This window comes from Nothoprocta perdicaria, unplaced genomic scaffold, assembly GCF_003342845.1.
Source record: "Nothoprocta perdicaria isolate Ctin4 unplaced genomic scaffold, notPer1 scaffold_53, whole genome shotgun sequence".
Classification (NCBI taxonomy): domain Eukaryota; kingdom Metazoa; phylum Chordata; class Aves; order Tinamiformes; family Tinamidae; genus Nothoprocta; species Nothoprocta perdicaria.
Genome location: NW_020455788.1, coordinates 1,957,663 through 1,981,944, shown reverse-complemented (window position 1 = coordinate 1,981,944; position 24,282 = coordinate 1,957,663). Strand labels below are relative to the sequence as shown.

At 36.6% G+C, this 24,282-nt stretch overlaps 1 protein-coding gene across 3 annotated transcripts in view; it reads right to left on the bottom strand.

The window, feature by feature from the left end:
• Positions 1-7,838: 7,838 nt before the first annotated feature.
• The window catches only part of TSHR (thyroid stimulating hormone receptor), a 41,281-nt gene continuing 24,837 nt past the window's right edge, over positions 7,839-24,282 (bottom strand). For all 3 annotated transcript variants that reach the window (XM_026048294.1, XM_026048295.1, XM_026048296.1), the window contains 7 exons: positions 22,528-22,602; positions 21,286-21,360; positions 20,858-20,935; positions 20,031-20,099; positions 14,867-14,944; positions 10,855-11,043; positions 7,839-9,249 (listed from right to left, as the gene is read on the bottom strand). In XM_026048294.1, the coding sequence (XP_025904079.1) occupies positions 7,839-9,249; positions 10,855-11,043; positions 14,867-14,944; positions 20,031-20,099; positions 20,858-20,935; positions 21,286-21,360; positions 22,528-22,602 (1,975 nt within the window). The remainder of the gene's footprint in view (positions 9,250-10,854; positions 11,044-14,866; positions 14,945-20,030; positions 20,100-20,857; positions 20,936-21,285; positions 21,361-22,527; positions 22,603-24,282) is intronic.

Sequence of the window (24,282 nt, the reverse complement as noted above, 5' to 3'; positions counted from 1 at the left end):
CAATTAGAGAACTTAGTATTTTGATGTACTAAGACCTATTTTAAGTTTAATATTTTGCCTTTGCAAAAACTTTAATTAAAGATGTTATTTAAAAATGTTTGCCACTTTATTTTCTATCTTGCATGTACGTTTGTTAAATATAAAATGTTCAATGTTCAAAGGGTGTAGTAATACTGAAGATTCTGAATTTATTTTCATAGCAATTTCTTCAAGCTGAGAGAAATAATATTGATTTATTTTTCTGTCACCGCCTTACTGAATTTGCTTTGTGGGCTCTCTACTWAGCATAATTACGTTGTTGTAGAAAATGCTTTAATTTTGAGGCTAGATCTTCAAGTTTATTCATTTTCTCCCTACATAATCTGAGGCTTGGGTCTCGCGGCAGCATTGGCCGAATAGCTCCGTGTCCGTCTGGAAGGAGGATCCTGGAAACGGCAGCACGGGCCTGAGCAGAGACATCCCCYGCCCTGAGAGCAGGGCTGCTGAGCCGCGCTCCGCCGGGGAGGCTGCTCCCCCGCAGGTGAGATCCCCTCAGCTCTTAGCTMAGAACGGCCTCTGGAGGCTTGGCTAGTGCTTTATTTTTTAAAATAAATCTTTAAACCTGAATTTTGACCTCTAAATTCCAAATATATTTGGAGAAGAATAATGTAGGCCGTGTTTCCTGTATGGAGGGTTGTCTTCTGGAATACAGGGATTTTAAATAGTCTTTTAGCCCTAGTTGTGTAACAAGATAACAAGGCAAGAATCTCAAGGAGTGGTAATTTTTTCTTACACATAGGAGCCTCTGTGCAAACCATTTTTTTTTTTTTTTGATGGCAGGTAATACTGATTTTCTCATAAAAAGCGCTTTACAAATGATCTTGAAAAGAATTTGGAGATGATTCCAGGCAGATATCACAACTTAGGAAAAAACAGCTTGTCAAAACATTTTTCAAAAGAGCCTTTCTCTCAAGGAGAGAAAGCAGATCATATTAGTGACAAATTAATTGACAAATTACTAGCAATGTTAAARCCATTCATGGAGAGATGAGAACACTATGATTACAAATTTTAAATGAATTTCCCATTGTGTGCTGTGTCTCCAGTAAAGAATTTCAAAGTGTGTTTTCCTTGAGTTGTCAAAAATATAAGATTCTTCCAAACTGCTTGCTTCATATATACACACRCACATATTATTTATAATATGTAATAATAATATATTAATAATATATAAAGATCTTTATCAGATGCACACACACARTTCAATCCTTTATTGCACACGTGTGAGAGCATAAGAACCTGAAGATAATTGCCTAGCTTTTAATATAATTCATTTCACCTGGACATTTCTTACAGCTTGTCTAAGTTTGGGAGCTTTCCTGTTTGTAAAAATGCTTTGCTTAACTGGCAAAATCTCCAGTCTTTTTTTTACAAAAGCTGACTCTCCATCTATTTTAAACCARTTTTCCACCAGTAATGGGGTTATGCAAAAAATCTCTAATCCTTATAGATGCAATATCTCTCATCTGGAGTACAGTGAAGTGAACTGCAGTTCAGCTGCTATGAGCTTCCAATGTAGCTATTACCACACTCAGAAAAGTAATTTCATGCCATATTTTTCTTTAGAACGAAGCCTTCCTAACTGAGAAATGCCTGTGCAATTAACTTCCTTTCTAAGTAGTGTATATGTGTGTGTCCTCGTTTGGCTGGCTTGAAAAAAGGCTCTATGAAATAATGCAGAGGTAATGGGGAGAGAAGATGGTTAACTTAAAATAGCACTTAAATGATCCTGAGGTGTCCATTACCTTCCACAGCTCACAAGCCAGTTTCCTCCAGAAGGATATTCATCATCTCTTATTTTAAGATACCTCTATGTGACAGATTATTTTTAAAAATAAATGTGTGCCTCTCTCTCTCTCTCTACATATATATATATACACACATCTTTTTAAAATTTATTCTTCCTGCAGTTTTGTATCCAAGAATTTATTAAAATAAAGTCAACAAATGTTTTAATCCAAATAAGAGTATTTGAACAACAATGCTGAAATAAAGCTTATCCTTAATTGCAAAATCAAAGTCTTTGGATTTTAAGTGGGGGCTCGTGATTCTGTCAAACTGGATGTGCTTGTGCTTTGCTAGCAGGTACCAATGGAGCAGAACGGCACCGCAGACGAGCCCGCGAGGTGCCCGAGATGGAAGATGAGGCAGTTTGATAGAGAGTTGGGAGGCTCTTGTCAAGTTGCAGGAGTCAGCGTAGGAGCAGGATGTAATGCCAAGGTAAAGAAATACCTTTGAGCGGTCAGTAAACTGGTGATGGAGAAAATAGATCAGGTTAACAGAACAAGGAAGGCAGCCTTTTCTGCCAAACTGCCTGGATTTCTGKTTTTTATTAATTTTTTTTTAAAATTAATATTTTTTCGAAAGGTCGAATCCCACTTCTAGGAATGGTGCTGCCACATCCCTGCAGACAGAGCTCCTTGCATGTCCTACCTGACCAGCGTCTGAGGATTTCCTAACAAGAGAGGAAGGGCTGAATCCAGGTGAGCTGCCCTGACTCGGCAGCAACGTGTGCTGGGAACCAGGGTTCTGGGGAAAAGCAGCATTCCTAAATGACACATCCTGCAGAATTCACCCTGTAGGAATCCTGTCCATGGGCTCCATCTGCGCTCCATCTCTGAGTTTTCTGAAAGATGCAGAATGCAAGGTTTGCAGGATGGATCTTCTTTCTTCTCAGCGTCTAACAAAGACAAAACTTTAGGGCTTGGAATAATATTTCTGGCCTTTTTCTTTCCTAACTGAAATTTACTGCCAGATTTRAATAAATAATTTTAATCCTAAAACAAAGTAGTATCTAATAAAAGTGTGTGTGTGTATGTGCTTTTAGAGAGCCTTGAGAATAGGTGAATTGTCTGGTRAGTGCCCTGTGTGGTGGTGATACTGATGCTAGATCTTGGTTAATCAACGAAGAAATATATAGAGGTTGCAGATAGCTTAGTGTTTTTGGAAGAATGCAGAGGTTTTTAGTGTTAGCAAGTCAAATTTTTGATTCAGAACAGTTTTCTGTCTTCATTTTCTATCCTGAATTCTGGTTTGTGCACTTAAAGTGGCTTCTCTCTGAGCTGGCATCATCAAATAGAGGGTGGCTCTTTGGAGAGTGGAAGAGGAAAGTGTAAAGAGACTCTGGGAAAGGAAACTGAGATAACATAAAGGATGAAAATATGAAGGTAGTCAATATTTTTTGTTTTTGTTTTTCTCCCATCTTCTTCCCCCTTGGGGCTGTTAATGGGAAAGTGCATCCTTCAGCAGGTCAACTGCCTACATCCCTTTTATCAGGGATGTATCGACAATCTTTGATGGTTTAGTAGTTGAAAATCTGTAACTAGGTAGGAAAAAAGCGTCTGCTGTTTCCACAGTTCCCTCTAGGCAGCAGCAGCAGCCCACATATGATTTAGAGAATTCATCAAGTGCAGTCCAAGCAGGCACAGCCTGAGCACTGCGCGTGCAGCACAAACACAGCCTTGGTGCTGCTGGACACTGAGGCGCTGTCATGGACAGGTTGGATGGCTGCGAGCCGTAGGGAAGATGCTCAGTTGGATGGTGCTTCAGGAATTTATCACAGCCTTTCTGTAAAAACTCATGTTACAGACCATGTTTCACTTGTAGCAGCTTTACCTTCACAAAAGAAGGAGAAGTTGTGTCATTTTTTCCACTATTGCCTTTTGATGGAAAAGCTGCTGTCACATGCTGTACAAACAGCCTAAAAACAAGCAGCGTAGCTAGCAGTGATGGATCTCATTGGCCACAGGGAGGTTCTTCTGGGCCTCAAAATTGAGCTTTAAAAGAAATTATAGCATAAAGATATATTATAAATTCCAATCACATTGTACTAATGACTGTGCATGTGCTCTTATATACGTATTCTGAGCGAAGTTGATGTTCACAATAGATTTCCTTCCTTAAAAAGAGAGAAGGAAGGGGACACTCCTCACTGTAGGAGCCTAGCAAAGAGCTGGGAACTGGAATGAGTCTGGTCAGGCTCTATGAGCTTTAATGGAAGTGCACAATGAGTAGCAGTCAAGACACAGCTCTAAATGACCATAATTACAGAAAAGCTGAGGCCTGGAGAAGTAGGCGGGGATGTTCTCCAGAAAGTTTTTTACTGATCTGCTGTAGCTATCTCATTTTGCCTAAGCAATGCCTACACGTAGGAAACTGCCCCTTATTGGATCATCTACTTTGCCTGAAATAGGCAAGCAATCTTCATGTATGTGCAATGGAAGAACCTGTTTTTTTTTTTGTAAAGAGCAAGACAAGATCTCCACAAGCTGTCCTGGGAGCCCCCTAGAGATGGTCTCATTGACTTCAAGCATCTGACTCAGGATTGTAAAATAGGTGTTGCCACTTMCTGCTGATGCAGATCATACATTCCTCTCCTATTGCCTAGCTAGTGTTGCGCCCCTTGGCAATGTAGCTGGCACGTCAAGGGAAGCTCTCCTCCCCTCTGCACAGCACTTGGGAGCTCAGGCAGTTCCTCGGGTGGTACCTGCAGTGAGGCGAGCACGCAGGTGTTGCTTGGCCGTGCACGTGAGGCTTGGCGTTGCGCATGAAGAGGATGGAAAGCAGAGGAAATCAGAGGTACTTTTAAAATGGTTCGTTTTAAACCTGTAGCAGGAGTAAGAGAAGGATGGCACAGGCAAGTTCCAAGTCCTATTCTAAAGTCAATGAGACTTTCCTGTGTCTTGAGATATTTATCCAGTGTTTTCAAGGTAGAAAATAAAGACGGGCAGTTACAGGAATTACTAATTTGGCTCTGCTGCCTAATCCAAGTATCTGACTTCGACGGGCACTACGGCAATTCACAGCGTTCACTATGGGAATTCACAGGTTTCTGCTGCCACTTTGAATATTGGCCAATAAAACCTACATTTGCTCACATTTTACAACACAATATTGAAACTATCTAGCAAGCTGAAAAAAGAAATATATTTCACTTATGTAAAAAAAACCCAAAATGCTGTGGTAGTGATTAGAGTTTACATTTTATATTTGTGTTATTTTCAGATCCAATCTGATCCAAAGCAGGATGTGCTTTATTTTGACTACAGCTGACCCAAATGATATCATCTGAAACAACAGTCTACTCAAAGAAGCAGCCTCTTTTTAGGTACAGAGGAGACTGGAATAGGTTGACTATAGCTGTCTTGAGTTAAATCAGTCCTAGAAAGTTCAAAGAATTTACATCTAAAGCTCCAGGTCAGCTTTACATTCTCAGATGTGTCTGAGATTTGAAAAAAACTTCTCATTATGTTGCTATTAACACTACAAATCATGCAAATACAAGCATGGGGGCTTATTTAGAAAGACTATAATAGCGTTGACTGCCACTTTAAAAGAAGATCAGCTTACCTGCTATTTTCCCACTGAAATAGCCTCCCAGAGCCAGGAGAAGCCACAGAGACGACGTTAACACTGGATCTTTGAATTTCCATACAGGGTTTGGAGAGAGGCTGGCCAGGCTGGGCCAGATTGAGTCTATTGAAGGGAATTTTGAGAACCATCCTCTTATGTGAGTTTTCTGATTAGGTCACATGTAACTAAAGGCAATTTTGGCATTCCAGAGCTCTGCAGTTTTACTGTTCCTTTCCATCCTTGCCATGGAGTTGGAGATTGTCATTTAGGGCATCCCTTTCCAGGCCCATGGGGAGGGGAGGGAGGAACCTCTATCAAATAGATTGACTCATGATCAATCTTTTTGGCTATGCATTAGTCAAGGACAGTAGTGAACCTGAGTGCAGGAGAAGCAGGAGAAATAGTTTAAATCTSTAATAGAAAAAATATTCTAAAGCCATCATAAAAACTCACCAAGCCTCTTACAATTTCCAGCGAAACATTTTATTCCAATACTTGCATTTTTCTAAGGTTTTCCAGTGGGAGAAAAAAAAAAAAAAAAGTACTGTATGCCAGTAGTAATACATCTTGTTGAGTTAGACTTAAAATAGCAAGTATTACATCAGGGTATGTGCAAGACCAAAAATGGGAGAAGAGAAATCCAATACAAGATACAAACATTTATAACAAGTAAGTAAAGATTTGGCAAATAAATTATTTAGAAGCTATTGTCCRGATGTTTTCTATAGTTTTTAAATATTTTTCACCAGTTTAAAMACAAGAAGGAATATGCAAGTTATAAACAGAAATATCAAATTTTGTTCATAAACACAATAACACAGAACCCCTTTTAATGGAAAAAAATACGGGAGATCTGGAGAGAATAGCAACTAATAATATGAAAAGAAATCATCCATTGTTAACAGCAAATAACTATTAATGTAGAAGCATACTACAATCACTCCCATACACCACACCTTTCCAGTATCCTAGTAGCTTCTATGGAACAATTTTTTTTGCCATGCTGAAGATAAAAGGAAGCTCGAAGTAAATCATCTTATGGGATTTTTTCAAGTATTTTTAGAATAAATGTTGATTTCATGTTACCTTTCTTTCTAAAAAGAATACGATTCAAGCCTACCCCCACCCTGGTCCCATTAGATACGGTCAGAGCATTCTTAATGTGATGTACTAAGTGCGTTTTCCCTAGGAAACTTTTCAAATCTGCACACTTAAGCTGCTTTTAGGTTTGTAATCAATGCCAGGTGAGGCCAGGTCACAAAAGAATAGGTTGTAAATTATGGTATTTCAGCAGTTTTGATTTGAAAAATTACTTGAAAATTAAAGGAAAATAGAAACGTGTGCCTCYTCCCCCTGCCCTTAAGCAGTTAAATTAATTTGTGGCACACGCTGTTGGTTATTAATGGGGCAAGCAATGACAAAATCAGAAATATGGAATTAAAGTGTGTTTGTATTGAAATATGCCTATGCAATTCAGAATCATGCAATCATAAGCTGTAGCAGTTTAGAGTTCAAAGAGCTCTATGTTTTTGCATACTTTTAATTTCATTTAAAAAAGTTTGTTCCTCAAAGACTGTAATTTGGAAAGAAAAATCTTTAAAAATGGCATAAGTTTTATAAAAAGATATTGTAAATGCCTACTGAAGGCATAYATTCACTCAAAATTCCAATTTCTTATGTTAGGCCTTCCAAATAGGTGGGCTGAATGATCGATATTTTGGCAATCTTGGAACCAGCCCTACAGATACTGCATCATGAATTTCCTTAGGTATAATGGTCAACTTCAAATTATACCACCTCCCAARCAAAATTATCAGAAAGTGACAGAAAATGATAGCAAGGAATGTTCACCACACACAAAGATAAAAGCCAAATATTTGTCTCCAGTTGTCTTACAAATCACAGCAAAATCAGTGTTTGCCACTTGTTGCTAAAGAGGCCATATGAAGAGTCTTCTTTCCCTACATCACCCAACTAAACCCAAAGCTGTTAACTTAAAACTTTCTTTATTTAAAGTGAGGATAGCAAATGCAGAAGGAATCTGTTGAGTTTCAGGCTCTGGTGGATGCTTTTGGTTTGCTGTTAGAAAAAAACAATCAAACCATTTGGTTTTATGCTTGATAATGTGTTTAACATGTTAGATGTTGGCATATTTCATATTTACTGAGTATATTTGTGTCTTTTTTTTTTTAAATTTACAGAGAGTTATCACATCCACTTCYAGTACTATCAGAGCTGTGTCTTTCGGCTGCATAGATGGGATATTAAACAAGAGCTTCAAGTGAGTAACTCATTAAAAGAAAACCACACAGAAGGTACTTGAAGCATCACAAAGGAGACATTTGGGAAAAAAATGGTTAAGAAAACATGGTATTGTCTCTCTGGATTTCTTGCATTGCACAGCCACCTGTTGCCCAGATTGGCAACATACTTTATACTTTCAGCTGTTATAGCTCAGTTTGCTTGCATTCTTCTACAAGAATTCGCTCTTGCACTGTCATAGCAGGGAGGTAATCATTGACTGGGTCTTGAATGCTGGTAAGCATCTGACTGATCCCTCGGCTGATTCTCTGCCCATAAGAGCCACTGCTGTTTTTGCTTGAGACCGTTTGACCTCTGTAGACTTGAGCCCGATGCTCACATACACCAAACTTGCTTAGCAAGATGAAGAAGTCTCTTCGGAAAGCTTTGGTGAAAATAGCGTAGAGAAAAGGGTTGGCACAAGAATTGAGCGGGTAGAAGAGTACAAGYAAGATCTTGGAATTGGTGACGGTTATCAAAGGTTTACTCATAATGGCTGATAATGCATGGAAAGAGATGGGAGCCATGCACAGAAAGTCAGTGAAAATCAACACAGCCATCCTTTTGGCAATCTTGGTGTCTTTGTCCCCTGACTTGTACTGAGGATTTCGCACAGTGATATAGATTTTTACGTAGCAGCCACAAATAATGACAAAAGCAATAATGTTGCATATTAAAACAAAGACAACRTAGGCTTCGGCCACCGGTGTTTCAGTGTCCATAGGCAAGCAGATACTGACTTTGCTGTAGCTGCTGACTCCAACCAGTGGCAAAAGGGCAAGAAGGAAACACAGGAGCCAGCCTCCCAGCATGATAACCAAAGCGTGTCGGAGGCGAATCTTTCGATCGGGGCGCATGGCAAAGGTGATGGCATACCAGCGCTCGAGGGTGATCACGGTGAGCGTGTACACAGAGAGCTCACTGGCAAAGACTGTGAAAAAGCCTGCTGTGTTGCAACCAGGTCCTGTCTGCCACTCTATGGCGTGATTGTAGTACTCCGACCGGGTGTGCAGATCCACAGAAGCAATCAGGAGAAGGTACAAGCCCATGCAAAAATCAGCGAAGGCCAAGTTACACATGAGAAATCGTGGTACAGTCAGTTTGTAATGGCTCGTCAGGAGGATGAAAAGGACAAAAATGTTACCTAGTATGGCCAGCAGGTTCACAAACCACACCACAATCCTTAGAAATTTRTACCCCATTATATCCTCACAGGGATTAAACTCATCAGGCTCTGGAGTGCATATTATATCTTCATTGACTCCGCAGACAGGGTAGTCATAATGGTTGTCAAAGGCCTGGACATCTTCCATTTGAGGGTTCTTGAGTTCTTGGCCAAACCCAATGTTTCCTTCTCCATGCTCTTCAAAAAAAACATAATAATGGGAATTTTCATGAAAATTTCTGAACCTGGTGTTTTTGTCATACACYGAGTCAGTGTGATCAGTATATTCTTCAGTGTAATCTTTGTAAAAAGGACCTCTGGGAGCTTTGACTGATCTTCTCTTACGAAAGCTGTGACTGCTACTCTGGTTACACATCAGGTATTCCAGAAGTCTGAAAGAATACAGGGTGAAATCACACTTACAGTTKGACTACAGCGGGTACACAAATCACAACGTGAATGAAAATTTAGCTGTAACAATGTTATCAAATACATTTTTATTAATAAGAATAGAATAGTGAAGAATAAGCTTGAGAGTTTCTGGAATCAAACATCCCGGTGACTTAACTACCAGAAGAGTTTCTGTATATTTTTATTTTCTCGGTTGCTAGCAGGTATTCTCAGTGGCAATGCAGTTTATCACCATCCATAATCCCTCTTCCTTCCTGGGGATTTACCTTCTCAATAGGCCCTAAGACTTCTACAATAATACACACAGTGTCATTTTCTGTTTTACTCACAAAACATTTCTCCCAGAACTCCAGGCATTTTCATTTATCTCCTGTGTATTTCCCCTAGTATCTTCAAAGCCCACCGATAACCTAGCACCTGGGAATACAGTATCTCTTTGGTACAATGCACCTCGGCTTGTAGTCCTGGTGTGGCTGTATTTTTTTGCTAGAAAAAAATATCCTTGCAAATGGGCATCAAATTTTCTGATCATTGAGATCTAATGTCACCTAACCCCTAGCATGTCTCTTTTCCAGGAGTGCACAACTCCAGATGGCATATACAATTCAGGCTGTTTGAGAATTTGTTTCATCTCCAATGATAAGGATAAGCACACGCTTGTTTATTTTTCTGTCCTTGGATCAATTAGGTTCTTTGAGTACATTCTTCCTGTCAGGTTTGGAGTCTCTTTGGTTTAGTTGTCTATTTGCACTTTCCTAATCCATTGTAATTGTAAATTGTGAATTGTGAATGTTACTGCTAAGGGAATTTCTGTGTAATTCATGTACCTTTCGTAGCATATTTATTACTTTCATATATATTTATGCACTACACGTTTTAGACCTCAAATACTACAATATTGAAGAGTGATGTTGTCTTCCTAACTCAGGGACTGAACAAGAATTCATAGCTCTAAATCTTATAAAACAACTTTTCAGAAGTTTGCATTGAATCCATATTTGAATTCTGCAGTAACATTGGGCTGATAAAAACAGCAAGTTTGTGGAGAAGAGGTTGTTACTGTTAGTGCAGATGAACTGCTTTGTTGCCTCAGGAGATCAACACTTGTATTTTTTCTCTTTAAGAACTGTCAGTACTTGTTCTAAGGCAGTCAGGAAATCCCCAAAAATGGAATAAGAAATAATCTATCCACAAGGTTATTATGGAATGATCCAGTTTCATCATTTTTAGTTATAATGTCTTCTAGCTCATGAAACATGAGGTTATGTCCCCTTCAAAAATTCCTTCTCCAGTCCTTCCTGTGGTATGTTAGTTCGTTCCTTATTCTTTTTAATTCTTTTTTTTTTTACATCTGAGCTCACTAAAAGGAAGAGCTGTAGCAAAAGGTCCTATCAATCCTATGCTACATCAAAGATTCTTTTTTTTTTTTTTTCTGTCGGCTTGAATTTATAATCTCTTATCCAAAGTATTCAATATCTTTAGAAAAAAAACCCATAAAAGTCCAGCTACAAGCAATTTCATGTTAATGCTAAAATATTGCCTTTGTGTACATAATTTATAACTGGGTGTAAGTTGCTGAAACTCACCCACTGTTTTTTTTCCAGTTCTTGAAAGCACAGCAATGACTTGGATAGGACAGGTCAGCTCGCATTAGCTGAAAAAATATCTTTACAGCTGGCAATTTCTTTAAAGTCCATGTATTTTTGGCCATCAGTTCCTTAAGACTTTCCAATCCTTTGGCTGGGAGATTAGCAATGATTGTTCTAGAGACATCCCTAGGCAAAGGAAGAAACAAAGTTCAGATATCACATGACTGGATCGAAACTTTTCAGACTGTAACCATAATGTTGGGGTTTGATAGAATTCTATAGCAAAGGTCATATTCAGAGGTGCCAAGCAAGCTCCAAGAACGTAGTTCACTCTGGAAACACAAAAGCACATGCAGTATATTCATATGAAACTGAATAAATTCTAATTTTACAGCATGACCTCATTCAGTGACCTCAATGGATTCATCCACTGAGGATGAATGAGGAACAATCCACATTAATTCACAGCGTCTGATACTGTGTTTTAAAATGTATATCATTTTATGTACATGAACATTTTGATAACCTTCATTGGGAATACTATGCACACATAGTTAAGTACCTTACAAAATATTTGCAATGTTTTAATGAGAATTCATCATACCTTGGCACTTTGCTAGAATTTGCTGCCTTTCAATTCAAGTAGGATGTGAAATCCCCCTGTGGCTTTCTACATTTCTTTCAAGCCCCATATCTTGACTGATTCATGATGGAGAATATAGATGATAAGTATCAAGATTCTTTAAGTTAGGGCTTTAAAGCTAAATGTATACAAATATACAGAAACAAAGATTTAAACATTCTTGAAAGTAGCTGCTTCTTCCATTAGAAGAGCTTGTTTTTTTCGTTTCTTATAGCAAAAGGGTGTGGAGGACTTGAGCAAAAGAGCAAGGAGGGAAAGAGCAATGGTATTTTTGTCCAACTCAGCTGGTGTGACACACACACTGTTTGCAAGCTCCTCTTTGGAAAACTGGGAATGACTGACCAAAGGCTGGTAGGGAAAGCACATTTTGGGAAAGGAGGAAAATCAAATGTTCAGAATTACAGTAAAGTGCAGACAAAATTGACTTCCAGCTCAGTCTCAGACCAAGGCTTATTGTTTAAGTAGGTATAGTATAGAGCTAGCTCCTGTACTAGGAGTGCTTTTTCTGTATCAGCATATTATTAACCAAAATGTACTCTACAAGTTTTAACATTGCGACTTGTTTTGCTTTTCCTTCCTTGGTTTCCTAATAGCCTTATATGACACTTCTAGGCTTACTTGAAATTTGAACATTAGATTTAATGTTGTAGAGATGCTGCAGAGCTTTCATCTAATTCCTTAATGTTTCAATAAAGTCAGAAATTCAGATTTGTATCAGAAGCTAGACAGAAAATATCGTAACTCTTATCAATAATCTTCTTCAAAGTGTGAAGCATACAATTGAAGTATGAAATCAAGTAATAATGAGAATTTAAAAAACAGGTAATTGAGAAAATGAGATTTAATGCCTGGTAGAAAATCTAGTATTTTTCACATAATCACCCTCAGATTTCTGAGTATTGTAATACTGCAATAGTTAAAGACTATGATATGTATAATAGATGAGCTTAGGCTACAAATATTATTTATAGTATGAATATTATTTATGTCTACAGAAATGTTCTTTACAATTTATGAATATGCACAATTTTTTTTAGTAGAGTGTGCCTGTAGCTACAAGACTTGCTTGAGCCCAATGGCAGGAACAGAAGGAACCTCCTGGGGTAGAACTGTTCTTTATATAGGAAAGAGAAACTTTAGAGGGCACTTCTGCACAGCCCACCTGTATCTAGTGTGCCATCTTGGCTGAAGTTTTGAATTCAGACTGTATATTTTGCAGAACTTAACTGAATAATAAACCTGACTATATTTTTATTGTGTTCTGCTCAATTTGTGTTCTAGGCAGCTAGGCAGCAGCTCTTGTTGATACATTTAGTAAATTAGATCTACTCAATTTCTGAATCTTAGCCAAGATTTGATTATTAGGTGAAGAGCTGTCATTATACTGAGAAATTATTCCTCCACAGAGGAATGCCCATATACATCTATATATATMTGAAGATTGAGTACTAGCAGAAGTGCTCAGAAGATTGGCATGTGTTCTCCACTCCAGGGTCACACTTTCCCCTTTATGTTCTTCCAAACTGCAACTTTATGAAAAAAAAGCACCCACATTTTTAATTTCTGCTTAAACTAATCTAAAATTAAATTTAAAAATCTAGTTGGCCTGATAGCATGCCCTAACTCATAAAATACGGATAATCAATAATATTTTATTTTGTAGATAAATCCTGTGCACTGCTTTTCCTGAAGTCAGAATAGAAGTAAAATACCCTGGTAGGGATGATCCAAGGCCAGACTTTCACCCATTAAACTGCTGTTGTTGCTCAGTTCTGGAAAAAAAGGATATATAATAGATGTGTGTGGCAGATATTCCATCAACTGTTGTGTCGTATCTCACATCAAAACTACAGACAGGGAACTCCAAAGAGGATGAGCAATGCCAGCTTGGTAGAGAGGCAAGACAGATTCTCCTTTTTGGAACTTCACTGTTCTTTTTTTTTGCATACTAGTCCCATTACATACAATGTCTTTCATTGCCCCAGCAAAGGAGTAATACCTATCTTCTGGCTGTTGAACTATGTTTGTCTTGTAACAAACTCTTCATACATCGCACATGTGGAGTAATTCCTGATTATCCATGGGAAATAGAATTTGCTGAAGTTGCTATTAAAAATAAATTAAAAATAAATGAAGTATTGCACTAAGATTTTAGCAGAATGAGCTTACCTTGGCAACATTGCATAGCAAAACATTGGCCCACAGCCCTTTTCAGCATCTCATTCCTTTCACACTTCTCTGGTGCAGTAGCTACACTGGCGTACTAAATGCTCCCATCGACTGCAAGAGTCAACATCTCTGCTGCAGCAATCTTTCACCTCCTTTAGAGTTTAGATCCTGAACCAATCTTCTGTCTTTTTCCATCCCTAGGAAGTAGCTTTTTTGTCTATTATGTCTGGTTTGACATAACCAGTTTGACACTGGTTTGAGGCTCTATTTATTGTAACGAAGTAATATCATAATGGAAACATGATTTTGATAAAGTTATGTCAACAGAATGCATTTTTTTGCCAGGTACAAAATGGAAGAGGCTTCTGGGGTGCCATGTGTATTAACCAAAATGGCTATGAGAAAAATATCATCAAAAAATGCTTATTCCACACAAGCCCTACCTCAGTCCCAGCTGTGCCATGATGGCCACTTCAGTGAAAGGCTGAGTAGCCTGAGCTATCCCAGAAGGCAGAAGCAGTGGAAATAAAGGTGATCCAGCCAGAAGGGAGGAAGAGGAGTTAGGATACTTCCATGGGGACAGCCACAAGGGCACCTTGAGCAAGAAGTTTAACAACCCCTTAATGATTTTTTTCAGGTTTCTCTCCTGATCTGTTGTCTCCTGCTTCCAGAACAGCCTTTTCTGCTCTGCCTCTTCTCATGTTGGTGGATTTGGGCCTGAATTGAACAAGGTGAGCAAGGGGCAGAAGAGTTGGCCTTGTCTCCTGTATATCATTATGTATTTATAAAAAGTAGAAACATCAAAACTAGTCATTCCTAATTAGAGTGTACTTTGGAGGACCATAAACGTAGACTGAGATCCCAGAAGTAATATTATTCTGTCTAAAATTTCTCATCTGTTTCCATTTTGTTTACATGTGTGCTACTGCAGTCCTCTGTGTTGCAATTGAGCTATGGTTGAAATGGATTGTACTACAGAGACACTCTTTCAGAAGAGAAATTGAGAGAAAAAAATAATGTAAATCACAAACATCATAATTCAGTTCCTTATACTACAGTTTTTGTTGCTGACATTATTTTCTATAAGCATGCCATTCCCACCCTTGCTGCTCTGCTGTTGATAATGGCCTTTAAAGAAAGTGCAATTTAAACTGGGTTGTTTTAAAGGCTTTCTCTGCTTCATTGTCTTTTACTCACAGGAGAGTTGGTCCACTGTGCACTCCTAGAAAAGCATCTTCATTGATAACTCTCAGGTATTTATTCTTGTGCAGATAGCTACAGAAACAAAAAATAAMCCCCCCAGTTATTTGGCAATGGTTATCCATATGTTAAGGGAAAAGATCTTCAGCTTACTTACTTAAATAGTTTTACAAAAATAAAAGGTATGAAACTATGTTATCCCAACAATATACTGAAGTATAATAAATTACTTTATTGTATATTGTATACCCAATAGGCAACTGTAGGGGAACAGAAAAAAATACAATTTGTCATTTTGAAAATAAATTAAATTCTCTCTTAACAAAAAAATCATAATGATCAATTTCTCTTTTTGTCCCACAAAGATTTGCAAGCATGGCATATCTTCAGTAAATATATGTGAGGATGAAGTGAAATAGATTGCTTTGCTTTCATGAGAATGAGATATGTGGAATTACAAGACATTTACAGAAACAGAGAATGAACTGATAGAAAACTAACTTTGAGTTTGATGGTATAATTTTAATTGCTTTAAAGTATCCTCAGGAAGTGGAGACTCCTATATATAGGTAAGCAAGTAAGTGTTTTTTTTGTTTTGGGTTTTTTTTTTTTTTTAAGACAAGTGAAGGCGTGAGAGAGATGGAAGAGGATAAGCCAGAAGGAAGTAATACTCCAAAACTGAACTATAAGAAAGAATGTTTACTGAATACTCAAAATATTCATATTACTGAAGTAGAACAATCAACTTAGAATTCAATTCTGTGCTTTCAGATTGTATTTTAAAGTGATTTATCTAAAAATCTTGATTTTTATTTATTAGGAAGGCTAAATGTGTCTGTCTTTTATGTCCGACGTTTTCTTGGTAGCCTCAGATATAGTTTGTCCAGTTTGTGGAGAGACTTGGGAGAAATAACTAGTTTCAATAATTCCAGAATTACAGGGAGAAGAAGAGGAAGAATAAATTTCAAAATATGCTGGAGCAGTAGGAGAATATGTGTCCTAGTTTTTCTGCCACAGCATTGCCCACATTGAAGTTAGGTACTGAGCATTTTTTGTGACATTTTGTAGAGAGAAGTTATATGCAAAATATGCTGAAATGGAAAAATATGCATTACCTTTATGAAAACAGTGACAGTTTGTGTGTATTGCTGATACACATAACTGACACAGAGTTAAATTTGAAATGCATTTTTTTTAAAACAATTCCCTAGGTAGAAAGCATAAAACTCAGCAGGCATGTTAATTTATATGAAGAGATGAACTGTGCTTATTGTGTCCATTGGGGCAAAAGTACATTCCTCTCAAACCCTTCTAGATTCTAGTCTCTGTAACAAAAAGACTAACCTATCTGCCCAGATAGTGAAGATAATTCAGTCAATTGAGAAAAGTGCTTAATGTYGCTAAGAATGTCTAAGGATGTTAGAACAGATGGATTTTGGTATGAACAAATCAAGCAAATATTCTAATCCTATCCCAGTTGAAGTAAATGGCAAGTGTTCCATTAACTCATTGCAAACAAATTTATATTGATCACTATAGAGAGAATTGAAAAGAAGCAGGTGTGTTGTAGCTGGGTTACACAGCACAGGCTCAGGAGCACTGTGAGGTTAAACATTTCTGGCATGCTGTTCATTGGACATTACCCATGCCTAAAGCTTTGCATCTCAGATAGAAAAAATAGCTTATTTCATCTSCTTATTTGTTGTTGTTTGAAAAAAAAGCCCTTGATTCTTCAAAAATATATGGTGTATTAGCATCACCTCACATTTGTACTTTTAAAATAATGCAGACCACATTCTGTCAGTGACAACTTAGTTACTAAGTCTGTTTTGAGCTATTGATTCAACTTGCTGTTTCACTCAAGAGTTTTCTGTCTGAAAGTGTAGTACAAAATTAAAAACAGAGCAAGAACAAAGAATTAATCCAAGATTTCAACCTCCATAGCGTAGTTTTGAAGGACAAAAAAACTTGCCTGAACTAAAAAGTCTGTCTTTTCCAATCACTAGACAATATTATACAAAAAAATTGTTTGTCCAGTTTTGAAATACTTTCCTCTGACATTTGAATACCATTGTGAGTGAGAGACCTGAAACCTAATAGTTCACATATGTGATACATACCCTCAAACTTACAAATAGGAACAGCCAGCAAGAGGCTTATGGGCAATTCATAACCATGTGTTAGGAAGGAAAGCTACACTCTTAGCTGCCAGTTTTAGCCAGGTGACTCAGGCCCATGACAATGTACAGTTTCCTGATGCTAATTGCTTTCATTTTTTTAAGCCCTTTTATGTTGATAGCTATCTCTTTTATMTGGAAAGAAACACTTATTTTGATAAATACTCATTTGACAGAGAAAGTCTGTATGTAACTATCATGGCTCCTTCTGAGAGTGACCTTAGTTCTGCTTTTATTTAYATTTCTGCTTTTATTGGTAGTTAAATGATATACAGCGCCATTTAAATATAGTGCAGGAAAAGAAAACAGAAACAGTGGTACTCACATGTAATCAATGAGAGAGGAAAAAGAAAAAGAATATGACAGACACACATTTAAGTATCACCACTGCATTGTGAAATCAGCTCTGGACATGTAACAYGGTTACTGTATTTATACATCCTTTCAGATCTAAAGATTAAGTTGAAGCAAAGGAAGATAGAACAAGCAGAAGAGATGATTAGTGAGCAATACTGGGTACCCATACACTGCTGCTACATCACTGTTTTTCTTGACTGTGAACTCAGCCGACCATTACAAATGATCCCTCTGAATGTGCACTGAATTAAACAGATTCTTTTGGGGGTTATTTTTGTACTTAGATTTTCAGATTGTACACTTTCCATTTCAGTAATTTGGACAGCTCTCTAAAAGCACATCTCAAATATATTTAAGCATTTGCTGGATTTTTTTTAATCTTATTTCCCCACCAATTTCTTTGAAGAAATAAACACTTCTACAGGAAGAGCACTTTGCAGAAGTCTGGTGGAGTGATGCAGTTCACACTGGATCTTAATGATGCGCTAGAACACGGAATTTACGTAACAGAAGAATATTGTTCACCTAAGCATTTGTCCCCACATTCATGCTCTTTTGCCTCCCTATCTTTATAAAGCAGGAGTAAAATCTATATTCACATTATTACTAGTTTTGCTATAAAACATGGATGTTTGTTGGCTGAGATTTAATGGGGAGCACCATTACTTAGTGTGGTACAGTAGTGGAGAACATCAGAGGAYGTGTCTGCATTGGTTGTTTTTGCACTCTTGATTGACAAGGGTCTTTGAATACTGCAAGAGAGTTGCAAGATGGTAAAAGATATCCTCTGAGATACCCAATATTGGTTGTGATTGATAGGTGGAACATAATAGATGGGATGTGATTAATCAAAAATTAATTTTTCTTTTTCTTTTCCCCTTGTTTTTATCATTTTAAATTCCCTAAAATTTATGGCCTTCACTCTCTTCTATTTTTTTTTACAAAAACAGTAGTTTAATTTAGAATGTCAGATTACAGAAAATGAAACATTTGTCTTTTGCATTAAGTTAAAATTGCTGCTAGAAACAAAAATCTCCAAGCTTTCACATAATAAAATTAATACCTTGTCCTGGCATATGGTAAACAAACAACTTCAGAAAATTATCTTGGAAATTTCAGTATAGCTTATTGAACAGATTACCACTCAGGTTGTGCTGCTTAGCTTGCCTTAGAAATCTGGAGTGGTGCTTTGCTCCAGGWAAATGTCATATGATTTAATTAGGAGAAAACTGTTATAATGAACCATTTTTCCTACTGTTGGAAGAAGCCCTGAAGGTAAGCATGCTTTCATTTATTTTTTGGTTTGTTTGATTTTTGTTTACCAAATAGGATATCATAACCAATGTCTGAAAAGCTTCACTTAAACAATACTAATTAAAACTTTTTTTTTTCTTAAAGAAAGTAAACAGAATCTGCAGAACCTGATGTTCGTTTCTACTTCTCTACTTGAATTCACTCCAATAGAACTTGGGGGCTTCATGTTCATCTACATTTTCTTGATTCTTTAATAATACTAGTGCTTGCACACTAGCAGAGAAACAAAACAAAAATCAATGCAGAATCATGTCCAGGCTGTGTTTCAACAAAATGTAAAGTTGAAAGAAATACAAGAACTGAGCACAGTTCATATATTAGCTAATCCTTAGAAAAAAATATTAAGTACTGTGTATATGCCTGAGAAGAATTCTGAATTCCATTCACTGAATTTTACAGCTTGTGATTTCTGTTGGCACTGGTACGAATACTATGTCATCATGAAATACTTTCAACCTGATATGAAAGTTAAATGCAACTGAATCAAGATGACGAATGAGTGAAGCAAGATCTTTCCCAAGTTTATAACTTCTATCTATCAAAATCTTTATGTTYGTAACTTTTCAAAATTTGAGAAGTCTCTCCAAATGTTAGGGGGGGAAAAAAGGTAATTTGAAAAGATTAAAAGCATGTGAAGAATACTATTGTTATAGAATTCTAGCACATTTTAAAATAAAAGAAGTATTGAAAATAATAATTTATACCCTAATGCACCTCTCTGGTTAATTTAGGAGTTCAAGATAAGAAACCTCTTTCTCATGAGACATCCTGCCAGACTCTACTGCCAACTCTGGTCTCCAGAGCTGAGTATGCTTTGCCAAAGTGGAACCTCTACAGTCTTCTGAGATTTATCCTTTCCAAATGATTGGTGCAAATTGTGTGTTTCGCATAAAAAGGTCAATCACAGTAGTTTCCCAGAAACTACTACAAAAGAAGGTAAGAGGAAAGAAAACCATTTTTTTCAGGAAAGAGATTTTACAGACCTTGTAGAAGGGTTGACAGCGTTATCCTTATTTCACTAATGAAAATAATTGGTCTTGTAAATACAATAGAAYAATTATTTCTGAAATTGTCTTAGAAATATTAATGATCAAAAGAAATTTTACTGACAGATGTAGCTTCAAGACAGTAAGTTAATCAAAATATACACTGAACTTACCTGCTATGATTTTATTTCTAAGACATAAAAAAAATCAAATCAGAGCACACTTACAAAAGATATTAAAGACATTGAAAGGTGCTTATCATAGACTTTTCTTTTTTTTTTTTTTTTTCCCTGAAAGAAGATTCGGAAAGAACGATGTGCCACTTACACAGCATCCAGATGTGTCCCATTAAAAGCATGGTCTTGGATGCTGGTAAAACCATTATTGTACAGTTTGCTGCAAGAGAGAAAAAAAAGAAAAAAAAGTTTATTTGAGGATGCTTCAAAAAGTACATAGCTAAATACCTAATGTCTTAAGTATCATTTTTCTTGGCAACAGSACATTTATGGATACTTAATTTTAATCTCCTGAAGAAGCCGCAGTTATAGGACAAGGTCAAACAGATGCCCAGCAGCATTCTTGCATGGAGCTGAATCAGGAATACCACCTTCAGGCTAAATCAAGGAAACAAAATCCTGCAAAGACTGATTAAAGAAGACTAAAGGAAATAATACATAACAGAATAAGTGTGGTTTTAATGTAAGGCCTGGTTGAATTTGTAGAATTCTTTCTTTTTGCTCAGGGCTTGTTTACCTGCCTCATTATAGTAATTTTCTCTCCCTTTCCCTCCATCCTTTCCTGAGATTCRCACTGTGTTTGACTTGCATAATTGAACTGCATTTAGCATTTTTTACCCCCTAAAATCTGGATCCTCTGCCACTTGCCACTCACTAGTAAGTGCCACTAGGCTTGCAAAAAAGAAAAATTTGACACCATTCAAGGCACGCTGTAGCTAGTAGATCTCTGCACATTTTTCTCTTTGATTTTCTGCAGTATAACTCTTCACGGCTAGAATGGAATTTCATACTATCTTCTGTTAGTTTTTATTTTTTTGTTTTAAAATGTTTGGCACAGACAAGTTTAATGTTATGTGCTATACGTTTGACAGAACAAGGCAATGTGATTGCCTTTTGACTTAAACTGGGAGAACTTACAGAGTTAGAGATTCATTACAGAGCCCATGGAAAGCATTTGCAGGCACTGAAGTCATGAAAGGATTATCTGCAATTTCACTGAAAAAGGAAGCAAAAAATCCACAATCAAACATCTGCATAACAGAGAAGATGATAGTTTTAGTGTTATCAGTTTTGAATTTTCTTTGCCTAACCAATCAATATAAGTGTGAAATCTCAGAATTACAGAAAAAAATTGTTTAGTTATACCTAAGTTCTGGAACTGTTCATGAGAAGGTTAAGAATCAAGTACCTTCTAGTACTCAAGTGAGCTCTATATTTATATATTTGYATTTATTACATTATATTATTTACATTCCTGGTAAGGCATGTCCTATGTGGTTAACGGTACACTCTGATCCCTTCTCTCATAAGCCAAAGAATCAGGAAGGTTAATAACAGATACTTACAGTAAAAAGTTCACATCAGATGAAGAGATTTTGGTGAGGTCTGGGAATACTTTCAGTCCTGTATTAAAAATCCCACTGAAAGAGAGGAGACAGAAAACTACACTATGCAGGCCACCAAAGGGCAAAAACAGTAGTGTACTTAGAATATATAGCAGTGCAGGGTGAATATTTCATACTATCTATTGGCAATGAATTTGCATATAATCAACTCTTTTTAGTTAAGGATACTAGAACAACGTAAAAGTCAAACAGCAGATTTACAAAAAATCACATAATCTAAAAGATATTGAACTTGGAATAATAAGATAACTAATCAGTGTGGGTGGGTGGGGAGGAGTAGACAGTGAAATCAGTAGGGGAGAAATAGTTACAACTCCAGGTTCACTTGACAGATTCAGAYTCGTTCAGATAGTAAGCTGGACCCCCAGTTTAGCCACAATCATTTATTGTGACTAAGAAAATACCTCTAAATATCTCCGAATACCTCTAAAAGGGGAAACAATACTGTCTTCCCACTCTCAACTTTTACATGAATATAGTTAATGCCCTTTTTTTCTGAGCTTTTGTAGAGTGAAAATAACTGAAGAAAATCAAGTTCTCAAATTTGAAAGCTAACGTCCTGAAAAAAAAAATAAATTATGGTTATACTTTTTATTGTTTTCAGATACTTTGGAAAAAAACTGGAAAATCCTTCCTTCTCATCACTACTGCTACGCCTACTAAATACAAAACGCCCTTTCTAGGGTCTTCCAAATACTGTTCAAAATCATAGATATTATGCTCTTTCTTATTCTCTTATGCTATAATTTTATAATTTCAGGGTTTCATTGCTCTGTGCTGCTCTTGAGAAACGTCTTAGGAATATGGAAGAACTCTCTGGACTTTTTCCTGCTATGCATGTCACGTGAAGTCATGTGCCTACGGATTGGTTTGTCACAGGTATGCAACAGTATTTACATACACGTGTAAAATATGTCTAAGAAGTACCAAAGATGAGTATATTTCTACCRTGTCTCTCTGTCTCTGTCTAGTTCTAATTATTAACAGAATACCAGCTCTAGAATTTTACTAAGGAAATGTTTGTACATTTCAATTATTTAATACATAAGAAGACTGGCAAAGGTACTGGTGAATTTGTGAGCATTTTTCCCTTTAAAGAAACCAAACTGCTGTAATGTGAAGACTTTAAAAAGTCCTCTTTGAGCTTTAAGAGCCAGCCACGTACAGGTCYCCAATACTTACAGGTATTTCAGTAGTGGGAGATTCTTAAAGGCATCTGGATCTACGTAACCCAAGTTTCTAAGATTTCGAATTTCACTGTAAGAAAAGGAGGAACATTATGATATTGAGCTTTTATTATTTATTGAACAGCAACCAGCAATAATAAAGTTAAATCCTAGGAAACTAATTCCTGTAATGAGCTTTCTTATTGACTGGCTAGAGGTTGCCATGCTTTTTGGGCAGAGCTTATATTGAAGATGCAGTCCTGGATAATACCTAGTTTAATCAAGGAGAAAGAAACACCTGGCCTTTGCTTWGGGGTCCTTGGACCTGTTCAGTTCTGCCTGATAAAAATCAAAGCAATAGCACATGGTTAAGGCTTGATGCTGCATTAGGGAACATGGATAGAGTTTTGTGTCTGTAAAATTAAGTAAGAAAAAAAAAAAGAATAAAAACAAATATTTGAGTTGGGGCCTATCAGTGCCACAGTCATCATCATCCTTAGTGCCAGGTAAACCTCCTTCCTGGTAACTTAATTGTAACATATGCATTATTAATATAAGCTAACATAAACAAGTTTAAATATTTAAAAAAGAAATGAATAGAAAGGCAGAATCTTTCCTAAGAGGTAGGAATGAGATTTAAGCTTAGGAGTTTTATTCCTGGTTCTAACAGTTATATGCTATAACATCCTAAAATGTTAATATGGTATATTTTAGGTAGAGCAGATCTCTATAAGATCTCTACAAGAAATTATCTTGTAGAAAAGAATACAACACTTGTAGAACAGAAATTTAAACTAATTCTAGGCTCTTTACTGTGTTATGTTCACAGTAAAGTCCATCTAGATGAAACAATGTCTCAGGTTAATTAATATAGTAGTACCCTCCACAACAGCTGGAGTGAAAGGTGGGGTAGGGGGACAATGATATTGCAAAATATGATTTTATTTATATATATATATTTATATACATATATTTAGCAATAAACTTTCCCCCAAATTGTTAAAGGACTGTTGTGTAACAACCTCAATGACTCACAACAATYTATTTAGCTTTATATTTTTATATTTGACCTTATTAATTCCTTCCTCTCTTGTTAATTCCTTCAGTTCTCTAACAGTACTTTTTTTCTGCCTTGTTTGCCTTGTGGATTTGGATGGTTCAGTCATTTAAATTCACCCTATGTTTTGCAATGAATACACCAGTCATCATGCAAGTCCTGCTTAACAATGCAAAGGATAGTATATCTCTTTGCCTTCTGTCAATGCAAAATGTAACCCAGACTTCATTTCCTACATCCTACTGCCCATAGGTAGGTCATCACAGATTTAAAATTGTTTCATTGTGGAACAGAAGTCAACTGATGATATCCTAATGATATAGACTTGCTGTCAGTAAAAGCAGATTTGAGTTTTAACAATATTCTCTTTATTTGATGGGTTGAAAATGTGTATATTTTGCAGACCAATTTTTTATGAAGTTTAGGCCACTCCATCTGCAGTTATCTCTGCAGGATAGCTAAGTCTTCTTACTAAAGAGCTCAAGTATTCTTACTAAATTAAGAATAGTAGGATTTTATAACCTGTAATGAGATTATAATGTGTTACTTCTTAGGTCTCCATTTTTAAAACTGAAATTTAGTTATATTTTTCTATTTTCCCAGCATATTTAAAATCTCTAAACTAAGAAAATTAAACTGTGAAATCTTGTCTTTAAAAAGAAAAGTCAAAGCTATATTAACACCTTTACTTTCTTGAAAAATGCAAAATATAGA